This window comes from Chiloscyllium plagiosum, chromosome 3 (genome assembly GCF_004010195.1).
Source record: "Chiloscyllium plagiosum isolate BGI_BamShark_2017 chromosome 3, ASM401019v2, whole genome shotgun sequence".
In the NCBI taxonomy this organism is placed as follows: Eukaryota; Metazoa; Chordata; class Chondrichthyes; order Orectolobiformes; family Hemiscylliidae; genus Chiloscyllium; species Chiloscyllium plagiosum.
In genome coordinates this window covers 78,093,751-78,115,570 of record NC_057712.1, presented here as the reverse complement: position 1 = coordinate 78,115,570, position 21,820 = coordinate 78,093,751, and the positions used below count along the sequence as shown (strand labels likewise).

General features: G+C 40.5%; 1 protein-coding gene across 2 annotated transcripts in view; it reads left to right on the top strand.

The window, feature by feature from the left end:
• The window catches only part of frk (fyn-related Src family tyrosine kinase), a 111,996-nt gene that overhangs the window by 80,284 nt on the left and 9,892 nt on the right, over nucleotides 1-21,820 (top strand). For both annotated transcript variants that reach the window (XM_043684765.1, XM_043684759.1), the window contains 3 exons: nucleotides 483-646; nucleotides 4,114-4,282; nucleotides 14,425-14,583. In XM_043684765.1, coding sequence (XP_043540700.1) covers nucleotides 483-646; nucleotides 4,114-4,282; nucleotides 14,425-14,583 — 492 coding nt within the window. The remainder of the gene's footprint in view (nucleotides 1-482; nucleotides 647-4,113; nucleotides 4,283-14,424; nucleotides 14,584-21,820) is intronic.

The following is a 21,820-nucleotide window of genomic DNA, read 5'->3' as shown; positions in this document are numbered from 1 at the left end:
ATTAGGCATAAAGAACATAAAACACGCATTCAGTGTCCGATAATGCAAATAGAAATTCACCTTGAATTAGCTCTGCTTATTTTATAAGGTTTAAGAATGCTGTTGATCCAGTTTTACTCTACTCTATTTAAAGTCAAGCACAAAGTCCTAAATGATTTGTTTAGTAAGGGTAGTGTGGGTGTTCAACTGTTAGCACATATTTGTCTCACAAGCACATCCATCATCTTCTCTCTTGCAACTGTTAAATTTAACTTCTGCGTTGGTTGGTTTGTTGTTGTTTTAACTGGTCCATGTGATTCATTATGGTTAGGTTCTTTGGTTCAGGCTTTATTCAATCAAGCTGACCAAAAACAATTGAATTCTGGCTTAGGTTTCATGCTAATTCTTTCACTTGGCTGTTTGTCAAGCAATCACTAACTGTTAATATTGTTAATGCTTTGAAAAATTGCATTTTGAATGCTGTATTTGTTTCCTATTTACAGTTCGTGACGAAGACACTGTGAAACATTATAAAATCAGACGCTTGGATGAAGGAGGATTTTTTATCACGAAAAGAGCAACCTTCCAAACGTTGACAGAGCTTGTGAACCACTATTTGCGAAAGCAAGATGGCTTGTGCACACATCTTAGAACTCCATGCCGGAAGGTGAAGCAAATGTTTAATTTTATCAAAACACTTTATTTTACTTTATTGAGTCATTTACTTGTCTGTTTTTCAATAAGATGTTTAACCAGAGAAAATAAGACTAAGAGATTGTTTTTTGCAAACAAAGATTAATGCAGCAGTTCTGTATCGTAAAGACTATTGAAAAAAAAAGAACTGGAAATGGCATCACTCATCTTAAGAAACCAACCCCTATAAATAGCGAGGCAGGACATACCACCAGCTCTTCATCACAGACTCTTACTGATGATGTTACCTAGTATGGTGATGAAACATCGGAAAACAAATCTTCCAGCTCAGTGAGCTAACTTACCTACTTACTATCAGCCTGAGCTACATAACTTCTCAAAAATTGCTAATAAACAAAGTATTCTCCCAAAGAGTGTATTCTATTTGTTGGCTTTGTAGGACAAGCACAGTAATGACAAGTTTGAAATGATGTCCAGTGAAGTTATATGATGGAACTGAGAAGTAGGAAAAGAGGAATCACCTTTTTGGGATTGTAGAGCACAACCCCCCTCCAATAAATATGTAAGGAGATCTCAGATACCTGTAAGAATAATAGGATTGTAATGGCAGCAGTATTTTAAGTTTTCAGAAATAGACTGGGACAGCCAGTGTTAAGGGCTTACGTGGAAAGGAATTTAAGTGTGTGCAAGGAAATTGTCTTATTATGTACCTACTGGAGAAAGAGCAAAACGTGACCTTCTCTTGGAAAATAAGGCAGAGCAAGTGACTGAAGGGTCAGTGGGGGAGCACTGTGGGGCCAGTCATCTCAATTGTATTAGCTTTAATATAGTGATAGAAAAGTATTGACCCGATCTAAAAGTTAAAGTTCTAAATTGGAGCAAGGCTAATTTCGATGGTATTAGGCACAAATTTACAAAAGTTGATTGGGAGAGGCTACTCGCAGGTTAAAGGGACAGCTGAAAAGTAGGAGGCCTTTATAAATGAAATAATGAGAATTTAGAGTCAGTATGTTCCAGTTTGTGCAAATAGTGAGACTGGTAGATGTAGGAACAAATTAAGGCTCTATTAGAGATAAAGAAAGAGGCATATGTCAGGTATAGATAGCTGGGATCAGTGAATCCCAAGAGCAGTATCAAGGCAGTAGGAGTGTACTTAAGAGGGAAATCATGAAAGCAAAAAGTGAACATGAGATATCTTTGGCAAGTAGGTTACAGAAAATCCAAAGAGATTTTACAACGCTCAAGGAAAATGTATAACTACGGACAGAATAGGGCACTTTAAAGATCATCAAGGTGATCGATGTGTAGAACCACAGGACGTAGGTGAGATACTAAACATATGTTTTGCATCAGTGTTTACAGTGGAGAATCATATGGAAGCTAGAGAACTTGGGGAAATTAATAATGATATCTTGAAAAGTGTCCATATTACAGAGGGGGAAGTGAAGGATGGCTTAAAATGCAGAAAGGTAAATAAGTCCGATCAGAAGTACCTCAAACTTTTGTGGGAAGCTAGGGAAGAGATTATTGAGTCCCTTTCAAGATATATGTATGGACAGCCACAGGTGAGATGCCAAAAGACTGGAGGTTGGCTAATGCGGTGCCATTATTTAAGAAAGGTGGTAGGAAATATAAACTGATGACCTTGACTTCAGGGGTGGTAAGTTGTTGGAGGGGATTCTGAGGAATCAGATTTACATGTATTTGTAAAGACAATGACTGATTAGGGATAGTCAACATGTCTCACTAACTTGATTGAGCTTTTTGAAGAAGTGGCAACGAAGATTGATGAAGGCAGAGCAGTAGAAGTTGCCTGTATGGACTTCTTCAAGCTGTTCAATAAGGTTGTGCATGGTAGTCTGGTTAGCAAGGCTGGATCAGATGGGATCCAGGGAGAACTAACTATTTGGATATAAAATTGGCTTGAAGGTAGGAGACAAAGGGTGGTGGTGGCGAATTGTTTTTTGGATGGAGATTCATGACCAGTGGATTGCCACAATGATCACTGCTGTGTCAATTGCTTTTTGTCATATAGGTACATGATTTGGATGTGAATATAGGATGAATGGTTATTAAGTTTGGAGATAACACCAAAATTGGTTATCCCAGAGTACAATGGGACATTGACCAGATGGGCCAATGGGCTGAGGAGTCTCAGATGGAGTTTAATTTAGATAAATGTGAGGTGTTGCATTTTGGAAAAGCAAATCAAGATAGGGCTTACATGCTAATGGTCGGGTCCTGGTTGTGTTGCTGAATGAAGAGATCTTGGGGTGTAGGTTCATAGTTCCTTGAAAGTGGAGTCCCAGGTAGACAGGATAGTGAAGAAGGTGTTTGGTACGCTTGCCTTTATTGGTCAGAGCATTGAATACAGGAGTTAGGATGTCATGTTGCAGCTATACAGGACATTGGTGAGACCACTTTTGGAATACTGCATTCAACTCTGGTCTCCCTACTGTGGAAAATGTTATTAAACTTGAAAGAGTTCAGAAATATCTAAGAATATTGCCGGAGTTGGAGGGTTTGAGTTATAGGGAGAAGCTGAGTAAGCTGGGGCTATTTTCCATGGAGCATCAGAGGCTGAGGGGTGACCTTATGGAAGTTTAGACAATCATGAGGGATATGAATAAGGTAAATAGACAAGGTATTTTCCCTGAGGTAGTCTAAAACCAGAGGGCATAGTTTTAAGGTGAGAGGGGAAAGGTTTAAAATGGACCTAAGGGACAACTTTGTTTTTTAATGAAGAAGGTGGTGTACATATGGAATGAGCTGCACCACTCCATACACGAGGAAGTGGTGGAGGCTGGTACAATGATAACATTTAAAAGAACATATATAGGAAGGTTTTAGAGGGGTATGGGTCAAATGCTGGCAATGGGACGAAATTTATTCAGGATAGTTGGTCAGCATGGATGAGTTGGACCGCAAAATCTATTTCCGTGTTGTATAATTCTATGACTCTATGACTATAGTAAATCAGTCTGCATTTGTAAAACCCCAAACCTAATTTCCCAAACCTAATTTCTGTGATTGGACAGAACGTGATCTACAATTCTGATTGTGCTATGCTGGCAACTAGTTTAAGATAACTAATCAGGCTCATAATGTGGCTGTTTAATTCTTGCTTGAAGAATTAATGCTTTGCAAACAAAATAAATATGCTCAAATCATCCACTTATTTTGAATTGCAAGTAGGTATGGAGAGCACATAGTTCCCTTTTGTTTTCTGTCTAGCAATTTCTCAGCCTATCAAAATCAACTTGCTAAGCAACCAAGTCTCCTTTCCTTCTGTACTGTAAATTGTTGTATTTGAAGATGGATGTTTTTACATTCTTCATAACACAGTTAAGATGAATGTTTCTCTTAGATTTGATATTAATCTTCAATTAAATTTATCTGTATCTTATGGATACTTATTTATTGGCTCTGTGTGCAATATTGAAACATGTAACATGATTGCTCTTTGTTTTAAATCATTAGGTAGAAACACCAGTCACTGTTGGATTATCTTACAACACTGTGGATCATTGGGAAATTGCACGTGACTCTCTGAAACTGATAAAGAAATTAGGTGCTGGAACATTTGGAGAAGTATGGCAAGGGGTTTGGAATGACAGAACTCAAGTTGCAATAAAAACATTGAAAACAGGTATGATCATTTACCTGGCTTGTGGAAGTGCAATGCCTGAGATTAACAATAAAAACAGAAAATTGTTACTCATTATCTGAAATTAAGAGGTGGGCTAATTAAGAATAAATAAGAAAATAATAAAGAAGAGATAAAAATGTGAATACATAAAGATATGGAAACAGAAATAGAAGACTTCTAATGAAGATTGAATTTTAAAAGGCACTTGGAATTTAACTGATAAAATGTTTGAAGCTTAGGAATCAAAGGTTTAAAAAACTTTTAAGATCTTGTAAATATATAAGGTGAGGTAATAAATTGGGAGGGTATGAAAAATTCTGTAGATTCTAAAATTTCAATGGATGGTTAGGCAAGATGAGCATATGGATGACTTATGTAGTTTAGAACAGTGAAAAATAATGCATCTAAAAACAGGAGCAGAAAAGGAAACACATCTTAACTGGTCAAATTTTAAACTGAATAATGAAGCAGAACAATCTTGATGCACAGGTGAAGAGATTCTCTCCTTAAAAATCAATGACACAAGCTATTTTAGAAAGCAAACCCATTTCTTCATTTTGTGATTAGAAGCAAGAATCCCAATTTTGATCTGTCTCCTTGTTTTCTACCAGGAATGAAGTATTAGTGAGATTAAAATTGAAAATAATACTTTTTGCAATATGTCTGCCTGAAGCTTGTCCATTGTCATCTTCGAGCCAAGTTTAATGTGGGTGTCCCAGTCTGATTACTACAATCTGAATCTGATTATCCTGACATAGGTAAGACCCCAATGACATTTTGTTTGATAATGAATGGCACCCTGGCTGTGAAGGCCATGTTTATATCCACTTAGCAGAAAGCCGCCACAACCAGAAATCTTTAGGTTGCACTGGGAAACCTAAGTAATGTATTTATATAAGTGAGGATTTTTTTCCAATCTAGTCCCATCTGCCAGCACCGGCCCATATCCCTCCAAACCCTTCCTATGCATATACCTATCCAAATGCCTTTTAAGTGTTGCAATTGTACCAGTCTCCACCACTTCCTCTGGCAGCTCATTCCAAACACGAAAATAGCCCCAGCCTGTTCAGCCTCTCCCAAAAGCTCAAATCCTCAACCCTGGCAACATCCTTGTAAATCTTTTCTGAAACCTTTCAAGTTTCAGAACATTTTTCCAATAGGAAGGAGACCAGAATTGCACGCAATATTTCAACAGTGGCCTAACCAATGTCCTGTACAGCTGCAACATGACCTCCCAACTACTGTACTCAACACTCTGACCAATAAAGGAAAGTATACCAAATGCCGCCTTCACTATCCTATCTACCTGTGACTCTACTTTCAAGGAGCTATGAACCTGCACTCCAAGGTCTCTTTGTTCAGCAACACTCCCGAGGACGTTACAATTAAGTGTATAAGTCCTGCTAAGATTTGCTTTCCCAAAATGTAACACCTCACAATTATCTGAATTAAACTCCATCTGCCACTTCTCAGCTGATTGGCCCATTTGATCAAGGTCCCATTGTAATCTGAGGTTACCTTCTCCACTGTCCACTACACCTCCAATTTTGGTGTCATCTGCAAACTTATTAACTATACCTCTTATGCTCACATTCAAATCATTTATATGTAGAACATAGAACATAGAGCAATACAGCGCAGAACAGACCCTTCAGCCCTCGATGTTGCGCTGACCTGTGAACTATTCTCAGCTCGTCCCCCTACACTAACCCATTATCATCCATATGTTTATTCCAAGGATTGTTTAAATTTCCCTAATGTGGCTGAGTTGACTACATTGGCAGGCAGGGTATTCCATGTCCGTACCACTCTCTGAGTAAAGAACCTGTCTCTGACGTCTGTCTTATATCTATCACCCCTCAATTTGTAGTTATGCCCCCTTGTACACGCTGACATCATCATCCAGGAAACTGGCTTTCACTGTCTACCCTTTCTAATCCTCTGATCATCTTGTATGTCTCTATCAATTCCCCTCAGCCTTCTTCTTTCCAATGAGAACAGACCCATGCCTCTCAGTCTTTCCTCATAAGACCTTCCCTCCAGACCAGGCAACATCCTGGTAAATCTCCTCTGCACCTTTTCCAATGCTTCCACATCCTTCCCGAAATATGGCGACCAGAACTGTACACAATATTTCAAGTGTGGCCGCCCCAGCGTTTTGGATAGTTGCCGCATGATATTGCGGCTCCGGTACTCAATCCCTCTACGAATGAAACCTAACACATCGTATGCCTTCTTAACAGCACTATCAACCTGGGTAGCAACTTTCTACTCCAAGATTGCTCTGCACATCCACACTACCAAGAATCTTTCCATTGACCCAGTACTCTGTCTTCCTGTTATTCTTCCCAAAGTGCATCACCTCACATTTAGCTGCATTGAACTCCATTTGCCACCTCTCAGCCCAATTCTGCAGTTTATCCAAGTCCCCTCTGCAACCTGTAACATCTTTCCAGACTGTCCACTACTCCACTTAGTGTCATCTGCAAACTTACTAATCCACCACCTATGCCTGCCTGCTAAACCACCCTCAATTCCATGCCTCTGCATTTTCTCCAACAGCCTACCATGTGTATAAATGATGAAAAGTAGTGTACCCAGCATCGATCCTTGTGGCACTCCACTGGTCACAGGCCTCCAGTCTGAAAAACAACCCTCCACCAATATCCTCTGTCTTCTACCTTTCAGCCAGTTCTGTATCCAAATGGCTAGTTCTCCCTGTATTCCATGTGATCTAACCTTGCTAATCAGTCTCCCATGGGGAACCTTGTTGAACGCCTTACTGAAGTCCATATAGATCACATCTACCACCCTGCCCTCATCGATCCTCTTTGTTACTTCTTTAAAAAACACAGGCAACTTTGTGAGACATAATTTCCCACGCACAAAGCCATGTTGACTATCCCTAATCAGTCCTTGCCTTTCTAAGTACATGTACATCCTCTCCCTCAGGATTCCCTCCAACAACTTACCGACCACCGACATCAGGCTCACTGGTCTGTAGTTCCCTGACTTTTCCTTACCATCTTTCTTAAACAGTGGCATCACGTTAGCCAACCTCCAGCCTTCCAGCACCTCACCTGTGACTATCAATGATACAAATATCTCAGCAAGAGGCCCAGCAATCACTTCTCTAGCTTCCCACAGAGTTCTCGGGTACACCTGATCAGGTCCTGGGGATTTATCCACTGTAATGCTTTTCAAGACATCCAGCACTTCCTCCTCTGTAATATGGACATTTTTCAAGATGTCATCATCTATTTCCCTCCATTCTATATCTTCGACGTCCTTTTCCACAGTAAATACTCATGCCAAATTCTCGTTTTGTATCTTCCCCATCTCCTGCGGCTCCACACAAAGACGGCCTTACTGATCTTATGCTTCCTTCTTTTTCTTAACCAAGCCATCAATTTCTTTAGTCATCCAGCATTCCCTATACCTACTGCCTTTCCTTTCACCCTAACAGGAATATACTGTCTCTTGATTCTCGTTATCTCATTTCTGAAGGCTTCCCATTTTCCAGCCGTCCCTTTACCTGCAAATATCTGCCCCCAATCAGCTTTTAAAAGTCTTGCCTCATGCCGTCAAAACTGGCCTTTCTCCAACTTGTAGATCTGGTCTATCCTTTTCCATCACTGTTTTAAGACTAATAGTTTTAAAGCATCACTGGCCCCAAAGTGCTCCCCCACTGACACCTTAGTCACCTGCCCTGCCTTATTTCCCAAGAGTAGGTCAAGTTTTGCACCTTCTCTAGTAGGTACATCCACATACTGAATCAGAAAATTGTCTTGTACACACTTAAGAAATTCCTCTTCATCTAAACCCTTAACACTATAGCAGTCCTAGTCTATGTTTGGAAAGTTAAAATCCCCTACCATAACCACCCTATAATTCTTACAGATAACTGAGATCTCCTTACAAATTTGTACCTCGATTGCCTTCGGAATATTAGGGGTTCTATAATACAGTCCCAATAAGGTGATCACCCCTTTCTTATTTCTGAGTTCCATCCAATTCCTGGATGTATTTCCGGGAATATCCTCCCTTAGCACAGCTGTAATGCTATCCCTTTTCAAAAATGCCACTCTCCCTCCTCTCTTGCCTCCATTTTTGTCCTTCCTGTAACATTTGTATCCTGGAACATTAAGCTGCCAGTCCTATCCATCCCTGAGCTATATTTCTGTAATGCTATGATGGATTGTAATGCCCAGTCCTATGTTCCTAACTATGCCCTGAGTTCATCTGCCTTCCCTGTTAGGGCCCTTGCATTGAAATAAATGCAGTTTAATTTATTAGTCCTACCTTGTCCCTGCCTGCCCTGACTGTTTGACTCGCTTCTGTTCTCAACTGTACCAGTCTCAGATTAGTGTCTTTCCTCACCATCTCCCTGGGCCCCACCTCCCTGTCTGCCCTGACTGTTGGACTTGCTTCTGTTCTCAACTGTACCAGTCTCAGATCAATCTCTTCCTTCAGTATGTCCCCTTCAGAATCTCAACCTTTTCCCTTCCTATGTCATTGTTTCCAATGTGGACAATGACCTCTTGCTGGCCCCTCTCCCCCTTGAGAACATTCTGCGCCCTCTCTGAGACGTCCTTGATCCAGGCACCAGGGAAGCAACACCATTCTGATTTTTTGCTGCTGGCCACAGAAACGTTTTCTGTACCTTGGACTGGAGAGTCCCCCAACACAATCGATCGTTTGGAACCCGACATACCCCTCATTGCATTAGAGCCAGTCTCGATACCAGAAACATGGCTGTTCCTGCTATGTTCCCCTGTGAATCCATCATCCTCTACACTTACCAAAACAGCATACCTGTTTGAAATGGGATAGCCACAGAAGACTCCTGCACTACCTGCCTACCTCTCTTACCTTTCCTGGAGTTAACCCGTCTATGTGACTGTATCTGCGACTTTTCCCCCTTCCTATAACTGCCATCCATCACATTCTCTTGCTCTTGTACATTCCTCATTGCCTCTAACTGTCTCTCCAACCGATCCATTGGATCTGATAGGATTCGCAACAAAGGCATTTATTGTAGATATAATCCTCAGTAACCCGTAAACTCTCCCTAAACTCCCACATCTGACAAGAACAGCATATCACTCTAAAAAGGCCATTTTTGCTTCTTTCAGTCTACAGACCCAGAAAATAGCACTGTCTTATTTCTCTACAAAACACTGCTCCAGGTTAAGTTAATACTTTAAATGACTGACATGGGGCATGTCATAGAGTCATAGTCATAGAGATGTACAGCATGGAAACAGACCATTCGGTCCAATCCATCCATGCCGACCAGATATCCCAACCCAATCTAGTCCCACCTGCCAGCACCTGGCCCATATCCCTCCAAACCCTTCCTATTCATACACCCATCCAAATGCGTCTTAAATGTTGCAACTGTACCAGCCTCCACCACTTCCTTTGGCAGTTCATTTCATACACGTACCACCCTCTGTGTGAAAAGGTTTCCCCTTAGGTCTCTTTTATATCTTTCCCCTCTCACTCTAAACCTATGCCCTCTAATTCTGGACTCCCCGACCCCAGGGAAAAGACTTTGTCTATTTATCCTATCCATGCCCCTCATGATTTTGTAAACCTCTATAAGGTCACCCCTCAGCCTCTGATGCTTATGGCTTCTCTCCTGCGTGGACCTGTTGGTGTGTCTGCGGATGGCCCACATGACAGAATCTCTTCCCACACACTGAGTAGGTGAAAGACCTCCCCAGTGTGGACCCGCTGGTGGGTCAGCAAGCCAGAAGAGTCAATGAATCCCTTCCCGCACTGACAGCAGGTGAACGGCCTCTCCCCCGTGTAGACCCATTTGTGGATCAGCAGTGTAGATAAATAAGCGAACCCCTTCCCGCATACCGAGCATGTGAATAGCCTCTCCCCGGTGTGGACACTCTTGTGGATCAGCAGTGCAGACGACTGAACAAATCCCTTCCCGCACATGGGGCAGGTGAACAGCTTTTCTCCCGCTGGTGCTTCTGCAGATGGCCCATCTAACTGAATGCCTGCCTGCACACAAAGCAAACGAACGGCCTCTCCCTTGTGTGAACGCGTCTGTGGGTTTCCAGCACCGATGTGGAAGGGAATCATTTCCCACTGTCCCCACATTTCCGTGGTTTCCCAATGGGGGCAGCTTTCCTTGTGTTGCTCTGAGTTTGAAATTACAAAAAAACGGGTACGTAATTTCTCCCCACCGTGACTGGTGTCAGTTTGATTCACCCAAGCTGAGTAAACAGTATGAAGCACCTTTCACAGATTACGCACTGAATCTCCCTCACTCGGATGTCTCAGTATTCTTCCTGCCACACCAGTGTCCAAAATATCTCAAGCAAACAAAAGCAAACATTTCTTCTCGATTTGAATGGCTGCTGATTTTCATGTCACAATGAATCAAATGGCTCTGTCAGAAGTTGGTGTATCATGTGCTTTCAGATTTCTTTCTGCATGTCTTCAGTTGTTTGCACAGAGGAAGGAAGTTGCGGTCCAGGGTGAAACTCGATCTTCATTCAGAGAGAGAGAGAGAGAGAGAGGAGCAGCAATTTCTGAAGCTCATGGCGAATAGTGCCACTAGGTGGCACGGTGGCTCAGTGGTTAGCAGTGCTGCCTCACAGCACCAGGGATCTGGGTTCGATTCCAGCCTTGGGCGACTATCTGTGTGGAGTTTGCACATTCTCCCCATGTCTGCGTGGGTAAACTCAGGGTGCTCTGATTTCCTCCCACAGTCCAAAGATGTGCAGGTTACGTGAATTGGCCATGTTAAATTGCCTATAGTGTTAGGTACATTAGTCACAGGGGAATGGGTCTGGGTGGGTTATTCTTCAGAGGGTCGGTGTGGACTTGTTGGGCTGAAGGGCCTGTTTCCATACTGTAGGGAATTTAATCTAATACTTATGGCTTATATTTCTAAGTTTAATCAAGAGACATATCTCAATATAACATATAATCAAGAAAGAATCCACTCTGTTCACTACTGCAGACTTACTGTAAGGCCACACTTAAAAAAAATCATTTATCTGTCTCTGTGCTGTGACCTCTCCCAAACAGGTTCCTCCAAGGTTAGTTGTGAATTTCACTGTTTGTTAGTTTTCTCAGACACACTCCGATGTGTTCAGTCCCTTATCTTAAATCTCTGACCCATGATAATTGATCCCTCAATCAAGGTGAAAAATTTCTTCCTGTTTATCCTATCTATGTATCTCATCATTTTATACATCTCAGTCATGTCTCCTCTCAGTCTCCTCTGCTCTAAGGCAAACAACACCTGTTTGACCAATTCCAGCCCAGGTAATATCCTGGTAAATCTCCTCTGCACCCTCTCCAGTGCTATCATGTCCCTCTTATAATGTGAATGAAGTTGACTTGTAGACAAGTGCTCTCGAGAAGGGAAGTATATAGTGAAATGAGATTACTTTCCAGAATGAGTCAATAATGATCTCAAACCAAAAATATTGGGTTAAATCCTGAAGAGGTTACATAACCTGAGTCTGTTTAAACTCAGGTATATAACAGTTGAGGAAACATCTCCAGTCTAGGAGTTAAGGTCACGGTTAAACATATCAAGATGTTAGACACATGGACACTGTATGAGTGTGTTTTTGAGTACTTTACCAGGGATTTGTTTTGGGTATTATACAAAAGCTGTTTTCTTTCTCTTTTTGATTTATAAATAAGTGCTTTGAGATTAATTAGATTATACATTTACTCTGTTTAAAAATCTTTGAACTTGTGTTTTAAGAAGATAGTTTAGCTTATTTTGTTTTATTGTAATTTCTCTTTTTGATAAGCTTCTGTTTTCTTGTTAAAGCAAAATCTGCAACATTGCGTATGTATGTTTCAGTGAGTGACCACTTTATAAAAACCAAGACAAAACAAAATCTGATATGTCAAGCCAGATTTCAATCTGAGGCCTGACTTGTCCAATAATAACATCAGCTGAGATCATAACAGAATGAATAGCAAATCATCTGTTTTTATTAGACTATAGTTGATGCATTGCGTCATCCATTTTGGTCATCCCACTGTAGGAATGTGACACCTCTTTATCTTCTTGATTCATCCCAAGCCACGATGACCAGCATTATGATTGCATTATCCTAGATGACCAATAGATATTCACATTTCACTCCCTTGGGACAAATCAATTCATCTGAGCACAAGCAATAGGTTTCAGAACAGAATGCATTCTATAGGAAAATGTAGCCTGTTTAACAGGGAAATCTCTTCACAGAGTGCATTAGAGCAACCAATCTCTTATTCTTTAGATTCAGAATTAATTTTTTAAAAATCCACGAAAGACTGCAATCTATAGGCCTGAGACCTTGGTAGCATACTTCCAGGAAGCCTGCTTTCACAGTTAGAAATAGCCAGAAAGAAAGGGAGTGGAACACCAAGCAAACTAATTGATGAAAGTGACAGGCACAAGACAAATAAGTTGCTTGTTCCTCTGTTGATGAGGAAAGAAAAGTGACTGAGTGAAGTGAATTTACTTTTGACTGCTTTATTGTACATGAGCTGTTTGGGAAACCAGGCACCCTGCTAACTTACACCTGGCCTTATTTTGTTGTGAAAAGATGTAGAAAAGGTTCTAGGGTGAGATAATTTGGTTATGTGGATAGATTGGAAAAGTTGAAGTTGCTCCCCTTTGTGAGAAGTTTGGAAGTCTGTTCATTAAAAGTGTTCAGTATGGTGTCCACTTGTGGTTACCCCACTATAGGAAGGATGTTATTAAGCTAAAGAGGGTTCAGAAAGATTTACGAGGTGTTGCTGGCAATGGAAGGTTTTAAAATGAGGCTGGATAGGCTGGGACCTTTTTCACTGGAGCACAGGAGTTTGAGGGGTGACTTTGTAGATATTTACAAAATGATGAGGGCTATAGTTAAGGTGAATGACAGGTGTTTTTTCCCTAAGGTAAGGGATTTCAAAACTTGGTGTATTTTTAAGGTGAGAAGAGAAAGATTTAAAAAAAGACATGAGGGGCATTTTTTTGGCGCAGAGAGTGGTTGGTGTGTGGGATGAACTTCCAGAGAAAGTGATGGATGCAGGTACAGTTGCAACATTTAAACGACATTTAGATAAATATATGACTAGAAGTACTTGGAGGAATGTGGGCCAAGTGCAGGCAGGTGAGTCTAATTTGTTTTGAGATTATAGCCAGCATGGACTGGTTGGACGAAAGGGCTGTTTCCATCCTGTATGACTCTATGACAATGAGATGGAGTAGATAGACAGACAGAAGCTGTTTCAGTTGGCAAATAATTTGAGAACCTGATGACCAGCTTTAAAATAATTGACAGAAGAGCTAAAGACACTATGAGGAAAGAATTTTTAAAGCTGTAAATGGGCTTCCTGTGAGTAAGCCAGAAGCAATCATAGCTTTCAAAAGTGAATTGGATAAGCATGTAAATTAATGAAATATTGGCAGGCTGGGAGAATTGGGTCTGGGAGTGGATCTGGGTAAATTATTCTTTCAGGGAGCCAACATAGACTGTGTAAGCCCATAATTATATTTATGGGTTTGCCTCAATATTTTCTGATCTAGAGCTGACCCTTCTGAATTATCTAATTGTATACCATTGAATATTCATCTGAAAGGATTAGTACTGAGGGGCAGTGCCTGAAGCACCACCCATTATGCTGATGTTATTAATCTTGTGGGTAGAACAACTTAGCATTTCAAAAGCGAGATCTAACATCTGGACCTACTCTGTAACAGGTTTCTGTAACAGTGTCTGACTATTGAAGTAATCTGTGACTAGTTGCTAATATTCAATAAACAGTATCATTTTAACTACAAGAGACCCTTCTAGTTAGACCAGAAATTAGTTTTCCTCTACCTCATGAGACCAAGCATTATATTGAGCGAGCATGCTTATGCCCTATACAGTGATGCAGCATGAACACTATTTCAGGACTGTACATAGTTCCAGTCTGGATTCAGAGGTTGAGTTCTGGAGTGAGACTTGAACCCACAAACGTTTGCTAGCACCAAACTAAACCGACACCCATGGGCTGCATAAATTTAATGCTGATAGCCCATTAAATAGATGAATTATAACCACTCCATTAGCTTTTATTACGGATGTCATTGGAAAGGATACATGTTTAAATTTGGTTTCTATGTCCACCTTTAGGTACGATGGCTAAAGAAGACTTCCTGAGGGAGGCCCAAATAATGAAGAGGCTGAGACATCCAAAGTTAATCCAGCTGTATGCTGTCTGCACTGTAGAAGAACCAATTTACATTATTACTGAATTAATGAAAAATGGGAGCTTGCTTGACTACTTACACAGTAAGTATAATGACTTTCCACAATCAGCTCTGCTTTAGCTCATACCAAGAGAATTATAATAAAATGCAACAATATACAGCAATAATTTATCAAGTGGGTGAGATTGTGCAATTAGTTCCAAAAGGGAATAAACTATAGGAAATGAGCACTTTCCACCTGTTCCCTTGATATTTATCTGAGAGAGAGCCTATCCTGGTGGCTGTTCTGAAAGAGAAATGAGGTTGTATAATTTGTTTCCATTGTCACTAATACACCCCGAGGTGTTAACACTTTATTTGGTGACAAGAATAACTAAACTTTTTTGCAGTCGGTTGAAATGATATTGAAAACCTCTTTCCTGATGCTTTTAAAATGAATATAATGTAAATATTTCCATTAAGACACTAAAACCTATAGTCAGGGAAACTACAATTTACTTCTCTTTGTAGATGTCTCTAAATTGTTGAGACACGTCTATAGGTGATGATATAAGATGATTATAATGAAAGCAGCCTACATATTTTATACACAGTACCTACTCATCAATTGACAGCAGATTCTCGGAAAGTCTCTTAAAAACATGTGCATAACACTGAAAGTTACCTAATAGTGCAGCAAATTATGTGAATTAGTATTTAGTTTTAACCTCCTATCGAGTATACTATAATGTCCAGAATTGACCAGGATTTTGAATAATCATAACGCACAAATTATCTGACTTCTACATTCATGTTTGAAGCATTGCAGGTTTTCTTCCTCTCAATTTCTTTTAATGTTGTTAAGTGCTTGAAGTTACTGCTTCCTGAGTGAAATTGTATGATGACTTAGTGCTCAATTCAGGAAGCACTGATGTCTGGAACTGTCACACTGCAATATCATTTTAGAGTAGTGCGTGTTTCTGTAAATCACAGTACAAATTGCTTGATGACTGTTGAGTGGTTTCAAAAACAAAATGGCTGCTGTCCACAGATTACTTGGTAGAAAACCTAGCCATCACAGTTAATGCCTAACATCTATATGCAGTGAATATATGATTAGTATTGCCAATGTTGAAGATTTCAGGTTTAGCTCAGTTAGTGCCTTAAATCTCTCTACCTCTGTAACCACTACAGATCTATGAAAAACACACACTTAACATTAAAGACTACTTTTAACATAATAAAATATCCCAAAGTGCTTTATAGGTACAATATAAAGCAAATTAGATCCTGAGTCACGTAAAGCAGTGGAGACCTAAGCAAATATATAAACCTTTTTTTTATTCTCATAAAGAAAATCAATGAGATAGAGGGGCTTAGAGGTTGAGGGAGGGGAGTCCTTGGACGCCTCCATCGCCAGACCATAGCAACACGACGGCTAGAGGAAGAACGCCTCATCTTCCGCCTAGGAACCCTCCAACCACAAGGGATGAACTCCTCATTCCTGAAGAAGGGCTCATGCCCGAAACGTCGATTCTCCTGCTCCTTGGATGCCGCCTGACCTACTGCGCTTTTCCAGCAACACATTTTCAGCTCTGATCTCCAGCATCTGCAGTCCTCACTTTCTCCGAGGAGGGAATTCAAGAAATTACAAACTTGGCAACTTAAAGCATGGCCACTATTGAAAAGGGAATTAAAATCAGGGATCTTCAAGAGGCCAAAATGAATTAAATGAGTGCAGACAACTTGGAGGACTGAAGGCAATTACAAAGGTAGGGAGGCGTGATAGAGAGAATTGAAAACAGGGATGAGACACTTAGAATCCTGCATTGCTCAACTAGGAACCATTATAGGTCAGAGAATCACAAATGTGACAAATGAACAGGGCATGTTGCATAGATGTACATATGTATCAGTAATTTGGGTTATCTTTAGATTACTGAATACGAGAGACCATCCAAAAGTATGTTGGACCTTTTTTATTCATTCAGGTGATGTGGGGTTTGCTGCTGAGCAAGCATTTAGTGCCTTTTCTTAATCTGTTGAGAAGGTCATGTCAAGTTCTCTTCTTGAACTGCTGCAGACCATTTAGTACAGGTGAACCCACAATGTAGTTAGGTCCAGGTTTTTGACTCAGCAGCAGTGAAGGAACAGTGATATATTTCCAAGACAGGATGGTGGATAGCATGGAGGGGAACTTGCGCGTCATGGTATTCCTATGTATCTGCTGCCCTCATCCTTCTAGTGGTGGGTTTGGAAGGTATTGACTAAGGAGCTTTTGGCAAATTTCTGCAGTGCATTTTGTAGATGGTGAACACTGCTGCTATTGTGCATTGAGGTGGAGACAGAGAGAGTGAATATTTATAAATGAGTGTGCCACTTTGTCTAATGGAAGTAAGCTTTTTAATTGTTATTGAATCTGTACTCACCCAATGGACCATCAACTCCTGATTTGTTCTTTTTCGATGGTGGATAGGCTTTGGAGAATTAGGTGATGGGTTTCGAGCCATTAACCTGCTCTTTAACTACAGTATTTACCTGGTTCATTCAGTTCAGTTTCTGGCAAGCCCAGGATGTTGATGGTAGGGGATTCAGCGATGCTAAGGTCATTGAATATCAAGTTGTGCTTGTTGGAAATGTTTATTTTCTGGCATTTGTGTATCGCAAATGTTACTTGACACCTGTCATCCCAAGTCTGGATGTTGTCCAGTCCTTGCTGTGTTTGGCACAGACTGCTTCATTATCTGAGCAGTCACAAATGGTGTTGAAGATTGTGCAGTCATCCCTATTCTGACCTTACAGTGGAGGAGAGAGCTTTGATGATGCTGACCTCCTCCAGTAACCAGCAGCACCTTCCTTTGTGACAGGTATCTCTGCAACCAGTGGAGAGATTTCTCTATTCCTATCGACTCCAGTTTTGCTAGGTCTCTTTGATGCCACACTCAAGTCAAATGTAACCTTGATGTCAAGGGCAGTCAGTCTCATCTCACCTCTGGAATTCAGCTCTTTTGTTCATTGCTGAACCAAGGCTGTAGTGCTGTCAGGAGCTCAGCAGTCCTGGCGGATCCCAAACTGAGTATCAGTGAGCAAGTTATTGTGAAGCAAATGCTGCCTGATCATACTGTTGACAACCTCTTCCATCACTTTACTGATAATTGAGAGTGGATTGAGGGAACAAGCTAGGACGGCTTTCTTCTACATTTTGTGTACAACACATATCTGAGCATCTTTCCATATCATCGGGCAGATGCCAATATTCGAGCTGTACTGGAACAGATTAACTGGGGGTGCAGCACACACCTTCAGTAGTATTGCCAGAATATTATCAGGGCCAATAACATTTTGCAGTATTCAGTATCTTCAGCCTTTATAGATATCATGAGGAGTGAACTGAATTGGCTGAAATCTGTGCTTTGGGAAACATCTGGATGAGGCCAAGGTGTATCATCCACTCAGCACTTCTGGTTGAAGATTGTTGCGAATGCTTCAGCTTTACTCTTTGCACTAATGTGCTGAGCACCTTCATCGTTGAGGAAGGAAAGATTTGTGGAGACACCTCTTCTGGTGAGCAGTTTAATTGTCCACCACCATTCATAACAAAGACGTGGCAGGACTGCAGAGCTTATGTTGGCCCTTTTTTTAAGGGGTTAGCGTAAAAGAGTGGGATAGTCTTACTGTAACTACAAGGTGAGACCACACTTGCAGTACTGTGAACGGTCTTGGTCCCCCTTATGGAAGAAAGTAAATTATTTCATTGGAGGCAGTTCAGATAAGGTTCACTAGGGTGATCCTCAGTTTGGAGACATTGTCGTGTGAGCAAAAGTTAAACAGGTTAGGACTCTATGCATTAAAACTTAGAAGAAAGAAAAGTGATCTCATTGACATATATATGATTTGTAAGGGGTTTGACAGAGTAAGTATTGAGAGCATGTTTCCTTTGATGGGAGAGTCTAAGACTAGAGGAGGTTTTAGACTAAAGAGGTGCCAATTTAAAACTGAGATGGGGAGGAATTTCTTCTCTCAGAGGGTTGAGAGTCTTTGGAATTCCTTGCCACAGAGAGTTGTGGGAATCCTTATATATATTTAAAGCTGGCTGAGATAGCCAATTGGAGAATCAAGGGTTATGATGAAAGGGCAGGAAAGTGAGCATGAGGAAAAAAGCGTCAGATCAGCCATGATCCTATTGAATCCTTGAGAGACCAAATGGCCTACTCCTGCTCATATCTTTTCTCGTCTTATTTATATCTGATCCATTGGTATGGATCATGCGTGTCATAGAGTCATAGAGATGTACAGCATGGAAACAGACCCTTCAGCGCTAATTTTGCTATTTAGTTGTAGCTTCAGGTTGACATCTCATTTTTGTACCTGCTTGCTGGTGCTCCCAACCTACTCTCCTGCACTCAGCGTTGAACCAAGTTGGTTGGTTTGCATGACATGCTGTGCAGATTGTGTTTGAATATAATTGTTGGTCCACAGTAACTTTTTTGGGATGTTCATTATAGACTTGCAAGATCTATCCAACATCTATCCCATCAATGGTAGTGCCACACAACACAATAGAGGGTATCCTTAATGTAAAGGTAAGACCTTGTCTCCACAAGGCCAATGCAGCGGTCACTCCTACTGATGCTGCCATAGACAGATGCATGTACAGTATGCAGATTAGTAAGGTTGAAGTCGAGTACAGTTTTTGCTCTTGTTTGTTCACTACCACGCGTGTGATAAAATTTCATCAGGTCTGTATGTGAAGGAACAGCGCCATCATATCAGATTTGTTTTTAGGCCGTAGGTCGAATAGATCATTATGATCTGGTAAACTAATATATTTAAGAAGTCATGATGGAGTATGCTACATTAATTAAAGTATTTCATATATACTTAACCTTCAAGAAAATTAATGATAAAACAGGCAAGATTTAATACATGATATCAGCATTTCACAGAATTATAAGACACTTTTTTAATGGATTTATATCAGTCCATAGAATGTTGCAGGTGCAGACCTTTTAAGGAATTATTAATTAGAAATCATTTTGTAGTTGCTGGGAGGGATGAGAAGTTCCAGACTTTCTTCAATCCAGGGAAGATATCATTGTGGACTTCAGTTCATTTCTCATGCAGAAGTCAGACCTGCAAATTTGCCAGCACTGTAAGGAAACATCAGGGATTCATCTGATTCATTAGAATGGATAGGCCCAAAATCACATTGTCACACTCACAGAAGCCCATCAAAGTGTAGAGATCAACCTCGTCGACTATATTAGGTTGTACAAGAGGTGGATCCAAACAGTGAAGCCAAGTATGTGAAGCCAAACACGATCAATGTTACCACTTAAGACACTTTCGAAAATATCATAAGTTAACAGCATGCAAAGAAAAGGTCCTGAAAAAGGAACCTAATTTTGAGATTTGGAACAATATTTCAACTGGACACGGCAACAGCTGTTTCAGTATTAGCAGGTTGCCTTGGTTGAAGTTTGTCAGAGTCAGAATAGAAACCGTACTTCCAGGAGGCATAAATCTTCAGATGCATAGATAAATCATCTCAAAGCTTATTCATAGAAGATAAACTGTTGGTGAAACATAGTGTTTGAAGAATCAGAATATTATCAGTTTATAATTGCCAGAAGCTTAAATGGACTAGTCTTGTAAATACTGTGGCACCAAGAACGGGTCATATGCTGAGAATTTTGAGGCTAATGTCTTATATTCAGTCTCCTAATGCCTGTTCATCATCTACAAGGCAGAAATGTGGAATGTAATGGAATACTGTTCACTTGTCTGGATGAGTGCAGCTCCAACCACACTCAAGAAGTCACTATGTCACTGTGCAGCACTAAGCAGCCCTATCCACCTCCTTCAACTTTCTCTCCCTTTGCCACCAACACACAAAGAGAGCAGTGTGAACTGTCCCAATGAAGCACTGCAGAAATTCACGTCGACTCCCTCAAAAGCTCCTTATGAACCGATGGCCTTGAATTCCCAGAAGGACAAAGGTAGCAGATTTGTGGGAACACTATCACTTGCAACTACTCTCCCCAGCCAAGTACCATCTGATGTTGAAGTAAATAACAATTCCTTCACTGTCACTGGATCAAAGTCATTTTCCTTACTAAATTGTAGGTATCCCTGTATTCCAAGGACTGACGTAGTTCTAGAAGGCAGCTCACCATCACCTTCATCAGGGAAATTAAGGGTGGTCAATAAATACTAGTCAGATAGTGATACCCACATGCTAAGAATGACTAAAGAACATTAGACTTGAAAGCTATATTTGACAAGCTACTATATATAGATGTAAATAAATGGTATTATACATAAAGGTTTAAAGGTCTCTTCCTCCATGAGAAGGGGCAAGTAGCTTCAGGGACCCTCTATGCACAGATAGCCACATACCAATATCTCAATTTACTGGTCACAGTATTGATTAAAGCACAAGATAACTCCAACAACTGCTGATTTGTCAGGATGGAAAGGCTTACTCTGAGGTCTGGGCTCTGTAAAAACTTGCATATTCATACTTCATTTTAAAACAGTCTTGTGCCTAAATTTCATCATTACAGAGAATATTAAATGTAATTGTGACAAAATATTTAGATTACCATGAAACTCAAAATGCAAAGTATGCCCCCAAAAGTGTCACGCTTAGGTCAATCAATGGCATTTATTTCTGATAACTTTGGGAAAGACTTAATACACAGTTTTATTTTGGGAATGTGATATTACATATTCCATTTAATCCATGTTGTAATCATACCTTGTGCAGTTTTCAAGATTAATTCTTAAATGTTTGTTGACATCATGCATTTGTAAAATTAATTTGTTGTTGTGCACTCCTTTGTTTTTCAATATACTAAATCTTCAATTTAGAAAAAAATGCCCATATGGATTGAAACAGTAAAATGGACTTGGCATCTGAGTTGGTTAATTTAAGTGATGGGATGGACAATCATCAGAATTTTGCATTTCAAAAACAAATTACTCATGATCTTCCTTATTCCAATGTGAGAGAACTGAGAGTTTAACTGCTGTGCTGCAGGTAATGCTGGTAGAAGATGCAATGATGATGCCATCTCAGTTGGAGAGATTTGTTTTAAATAGGCTGGTGCCAAAATGTCTCCAAGTAACTTAGTCAGTAACTGATCAGTCTGACACTGACATATTAAGAATGTGGTAAAAACAATAACTGCAGATGCTGGAAACCAGATTCTGGATCAGTGGTGCTGGAAGAGCACAGCAATTCAGGCAGCATCCAACGAGCAGCGAAATCGACGTTTCGAGCAAAAGCCCTTCATCAGGAATAAAGGCAGAGAGCCTGAAGCATGGAGAGATAAGCT